We start from the raw sequence: 5,692 nt of genomic DNA, 5'->3' as shown, positions 1-5,692 counted from the left end.
CGGCCCGGCCCCGGGGCGGGGCCGCCGCCATCACAGCCCGGGCTGCTCTGGGCCTGGCCCGGGAGAGCCGAGCGGCCCAGTGACCCGCGCTCCCCGCACCCTCGGGGGTCTCTCCGAGCTGCCCAGAGCCACAGAAACCGACCCCGGCTTTAAACCCTCCCCTGCTCTCGCCCCCCCAGCCCTGCTTCCCGGAGGAAGGGAGCCCCGCAAGGGCCGCCCAGCGCGGGCTGGGGGAGGGCGGCTCTGGGCAGCAGCGGCCCTGGGGGGTGAGGAACAGGCCCGGGCAGGGAGGGGGGCCCTGCCCGGGGCACCACGCGGGGGTTTCCAGGGCGCGCAGCACAGCAGGGAAGGGTTTTCCCTGCCCTGTTGGGCACAGAAGCGCAGGGAAAGGAGCCTCCCCGGGATTGTTCCCAGGCAGGGCCTGTTACCGACGGCCCGCAGGTTCCTCTGGGAAGGCTGAGCAATCGGGAAACAATCACACGATAGATCAGGGCTTTCCCCGCCCTCCAAATTCCTCGGGCCCGGAGACATGGCACGCACCCCGGGGTGTAAATAACCTTTGGCCAGAAGCTGGGGTGGCCCCAGCCTGCCCGGGAGCTGCTCCCCAACCCTGGGCTGCTCCAGGGCCTTCACCCCGCTCTGGAAGCACAGGAGTGTTTGCGGGAAGGAGCATCATATCCTGCTGATAAAGCTCTTACCTTTGCACTCCTGAGCCATATCAAGAGAGCAATTACACCTTCTTCAAATGATAGGTGGAGTTGATACTACTGGAAGTGGTGTTTTGTTGCCAGAGCTGCCCAGTGTGCCTGGAGCCGTGGAATGCCCAGATGTGCTGTGTGCCCCGAGGAGCTGCCCAGCTGGAAGCCAGAGCTACATAGGATCATAGAATCATTTGGGCTGGAAGGAGCCTTAAAGATCATCTAGATCCAACCCCCTGCATGGGCAGGGACACCTCCCAGTAGCCCAGGCTGCTCCAAGCCCCATCCAACCTGCCCTTCAACACTGCCAGGGATGGGGCAGCCACAGCTTCCCTGGGCAAACATGTTTAGGGAAGTTGTGGAAAGGAGGCAGCACTTTGCCATCTAGCTTCAATAAAATAAGGGTGATTTAAGGTTTATACATGACCCAAAGTACTTGTCCAAAGCACAGATCCGGGATGCACCATCCAGGGCCCGGGGGTTGAGGACAAAGACCAGCGGGCAGTGACATTTCCCAGCCTCTGGTGACTCACGGCTCAGGCACGTACAGACCCAACAATGTCCTTTTGTACTCTGTGGATCTCAATGGATTTCTCTTTAGTGGTCTTGTCTGGTTGGCTTTTGAGCCTGTGTAAAGCCCATAAATCCTGAAATAATGAATCCCACAGTTTATCTGCACCTGGTGCAAAGAAAACACTTCACTTGGTGGGGATTGAACTTGACATCTGCCAGTTCTGCTGCAAACCCGCCTGCCTTCATGACAAAAAAAAATAAATCCAGCCATTATTCATCTCCTCCCCTGTCAGTCAAGATTTGAGAGCCTTCTTTCACTTTTGTCAGCTCTTTTCTTTCCTAGGCTGAGTCAGTGGAACAGCGTTAAGGACTGGACAGTGGAACTTGGCACGTGAGCACTTTGGAGCTAACTGCCTGTGTGGCTGTATTTACACCCAGAGCAGTGCGAGTGTTGCTCCTCAGAGCCTCCTGGGAATCCCACTCAAGTGCCCATATTTTGGCACAAAACCGACTGCTCACTCACCAGGCCCAGAGGGTGTGGTGGCAGAGCAGGAGCTCCTGGTGTCCCAGCACAGCTGGTGTGGCTGTGGAGCCGGCCATGGGATGTTCCCCTTACAGTGCCAGAAGTGGCACCACTGCTCATGAGGGAGGCAGGGCTGGCACTGGAGGACCTGCTGGGACAGCCCAAGTACTGCCAGTGACAAGGGGACAGGAGAGAGCAGGATCCAGCAGGACTCAGAGGCATGTGATTCCACATGAAACCCCCATGAGCCATCTCAGTTCCTCATCCTTGTATAGGGCAGAGCAAAACTTCCCCTGCACAGCTCCACTCTGGGTTTGTGTCCTCACACCAGCAGAGCACGAAGGGAGAGAGAAGAAGGCAGTAGGTAAAAATAATCTGCTGTAACTGGGCTTCTGCAGCAAATTTTACTTTGTGCCCTACGATGCTGTTGTAAAAACAGGATGGTGCCAACACAGGATGGTTCCAGGATAAAGAATAAAGAAGGTCTGGCCAACTGGAACTCTGAGCACCAATGATGCTGCAAAAGTCTTAGGGAGAAGCGTGGCCAGGTCTCTGCCCAGAAGCTGGCTGTGCAGTAGGTGGTAAGAGATTAGAATGATTTCTGTCATCTCTCAGACTGGATAGGACCCTGCTGGGGTGGTGGCACATGGAGAAGGATGTCTCCAAACAAGGAGGATGCAAAAATGAAGGCTGAGAGACCCCAGCACTGAAGAAAAAATGCCTTCAATGACAAAATAGTCCAACCTGTTTTTCTCTGCCTCTGCTCTGAGGAGCTGTAGTTACCACACTGAACAGAAGATGAACGTGCAGGTGTCAGCAGGGAGGGAAAGGGGAAAATTCCAGCTGGGAGTTCAAGCCAGACCTGCTTACTTTGGCAATTAAGTCAATTAGACCTGTGACCAAAAAAAAAAAAGGGGGGGCTTATGGCAACTCGATGCTTTCTGCCCTCCTGGGGGTGTGCTTTATTTTGGAGCTGGTCTGTTTTCCCCAGAGGGGTTACCAGGCCTTTGACCTCCCTTGGATTTCCCCAGGGATGTTTCTCAGTGCCAAGGATGGTGCTCAGGGCTGGTCCTTCCAGTGCCTGCTGCTCCATGAGCTCCTCAGCCCTCCAGCCCATCCTCCCCGAGCTGCAGACACTGCACTGTCCCTGACACTCGGTTTGCACCTCTCAGGTGCTCCCTTTTCTAAGGCATCAGGAGTTTTTACCTTCCTCCTCTTTTAGCTGCACCTCTGGAGCTCTGCTCTCCAGTTCTCACTGTCTCCCCTCACTGCTGCCGCCCAGAGCTCGGGTGCCTGTTCCCTCTCCTGCCAGCACAGCAAAGCAGCTGCCAAGTGCCAGTTCCTGGGTCTATGAGCTCAGCCAGAAACTAAACACAAAACCCAAACGCTTTCTGCTTTCCCAGAAACATCTCTATTTATTAAATCACATCTTAAAACCTAGAAACATTCATTAATTGGAAACCTGGTTATCATACACGAAGCAGCAGATAGTCTGAGGAACATCTTCACAGAGGCAGCAGATGATGGCAGATGTCTCCAGCATAGTGGCCATGTTTGCCCCATCCTGGGCAGCAGGCAGCCAGCCAGAAACCACCTCAGAAACCAGGGGGGATGGTGCTTTGGAGAAACTTCCTTCTGCCTTTTCCAAGGAGCCAGCCTGCTGGCCCAGGGCCCACCAAGGCCTTGGAGTTGACCATCTACAAAACTCTCAGATAACTTTCAGACAGTTGTGGCCCCAGCATGTCTCAGGTTGGGCTCTCTAACCCAGAGGCTCTCTTGGCACCAATATTTCAGGCTCCTTACCCACCAGTTCTGCCTTCAGCTTCCTGCTGGGATGAGATGAGCAGCAGAGGGGCCCGAGAGCTGGGACACACACATGTGGATCCAGCCTCACTGAGCAGACGTGTCACCCTGCAGTTGTGTTTGGATTGGAAAGGAGCAGGATGCTGTCAGCTCCCTCTGAGAGCAAAGGCAGAAACAGACCCCACAGGGCTTTATCTTCACATGCTGTGTCAAATGATCCATTACTATTCACACTTGGGTGGTTTGGGGTTTTTACCCCCATTATTTTGACAACTGTGGTTATTTCTCTCATTTGCATGGAAGTAACTGAAGTGTCTCAGAGTTTAGGAGCACTCCAGGATATAACCTGTCCTGCACTTCACCAGATCTGTTTCCAAACCTGCAACAGCACCTTTTCCACTTGTTACTCATGTGTTTGGGTTTGTGGTTTTTTTCAGAAACCTGGTCCCCTCTCACTAGTGGCTCTGCAGAAGCAAGGGAGGGCTCACAGCTGAGCAAAGGAGCTGGAAACGTGTCTGAACTCCCAGGGGAAGCAGTAAAGATCCAAAAAGCACAGACTCCCAGCTTCTGCTGTTGTTTGGCATTGCAACTGCAGCCACCCAGTTCCAGGAATAGTTTTGCAAAAGAACAAGAAACATACAGCAGAAAAACTACAGCCCCTTCTTGCTCACTCGGGTACAATTCCAGCCTGGCTTCCTGGGATGGGGGACACCAAACTTGTTCAGTTTCTGCAGTCATCCCCATCTTCACACTCAGCAAAATAATGTCTCATTTACAGGGGGCACAGCCAGCACAGGGGAGCAGGGTCCATGCTCAAAGGACTGTGCTTGGCTGTACTTATCTGTGATGACTTTAGAGCATTTCAAATATAAGGACAAGGACACCTCGCCTTGAATTCCCTGCTCTGCATCAGCTCTGACCTTGTCATGGGGACTATATCACTGCAACTGAATCTTAGCACTAAAGAAATCATTTTAAAAAGAGTAATAATCTAATAACCTTATACTTTTTTAGTATCAGCAATGTGCATCTGTGCTGGTCCTGAGCCAGAGAACAGTGTGACCCTGGGAGGAAAATGCCACTGGGACACCCAGGGACAGCAGGGGCTGTGCCCACAGGTCACTGCTCCCACACAGGGGGAATCACAGGAGGGGCCACTCCAGATGGATTTGAGTTCCATCAGCTGCTCAGGGTCTCTATGAACACGTTCCCTTTCTTGAGGCTGAGCAAGGCCAGTGGAGAGACTCCTCTTGCTGAAGGGCTATAGGGTCTGCACTGTTGTGACTAATCACAAGTTCATTTAGGAGACAAGGATAAAGGCTGGAGTGCCCAGTTAATTAACTAAATACAGCCTGCCCCCCACCACAGCATGTACACCAGCCCTAGATGGGTCTTACCTATTCTGAAGTGTGCCAACCTAAAAGATGCTCTAAAAGCAAATACAATGATGTGAAAAATTATGAGGCTGTATTAGTTTTTTTAAAATTTAACAAACATTTATGGAAAAATACAACTTAGCTTCCCTTCATTAAATGGGAATCTTAAATGGGATTCTTAAATGTCCGTAACATTTATTCCTTCCAGTCTGAAAGTTTTCCCCACTGATCAGCAGTAGGTTGGGCTGATTTCATTTCTGAGTCAAAGCAGCCACCAGCTCCTGTCACTGTGGTAGCTCCTGCACAAGCTCAACATGAGATTGTGAACTGGCACCTCAGGAGAGGCAGCAAACTCTGGTATCTTGGTATTAATTGAGCTGATTACACAGCAGGATTACCTGGGAGTGACAATGATCACAGCCAGGTTCATGGTCACTAAGCCACCCATTCACTCCCTCAGCTCAAGTACACGGTATTATTAGCAGGCAGACTCATCATCAGGACTGTAACAGTTTCCAGTTGACTTTGGCTTGTGTTTCCACAACTGAGAATTAAAAAACACTCCCACGGAAGATGCAGAAAGCCAAGGATACTCTGTGATCAGTGGGACAAAACACAGGATCACAAACAATGTTTTACAGATGGTGTGGGAAGTGCTATTGCTGCTCCCTGTCCCCACCAAGGACATCTGGGGGGCATCTCTCAGGAGGGGCTGCCCAGGCCCTCAGCTCCAGAGGTGCAGGGCAAAGCCCAGAGTACAGAGTGATCTAGCTCTACAT

The 5,692-nt window shown here is 52.2% G+C and overlaps 1 protein-coding gene across 1 annotated transcript in view; it reads right to left on the bottom strand.

Moving 5' to 3' along the window:
• The window catches only part of TPRN (taperin), a 22,469-nt gene extending 17,126 nt beyond the window's left edge, over positions 1-5,343 (bottom strand). The window contains exon 1 of the mRNA XM_009994340.1: positions 5,312-5,343. Within this exon, the coding sequence (XP_009992642.1) occupies positions 5,312-5,343 (32 nt within the window). The remainder of the gene's footprint in view (positions 1-5,311) is intronic.
• Positions 5,344-5,692: the final 349 nt, after the last annotated feature.

This window comes from Chaetura pelagica, unplaced genomic scaffold (assembly GCF_000747805.2).
Source record: "Chaetura pelagica isolate M959 unplaced genomic scaffold, ChaPel_1.0 scaffold132, whole genome shotgun sequence".
In the NCBI taxonomy this organism is placed as follows: Eukaryota; Metazoa; Chordata; class Aves; order Apodiformes; family Apodidae; genus Chaetura; species Chaetura pelagica.
Note: the sequence above shows the minus strand (reverse complement) of the source record. Positions and strands in the feature narration are given on the sequence as shown.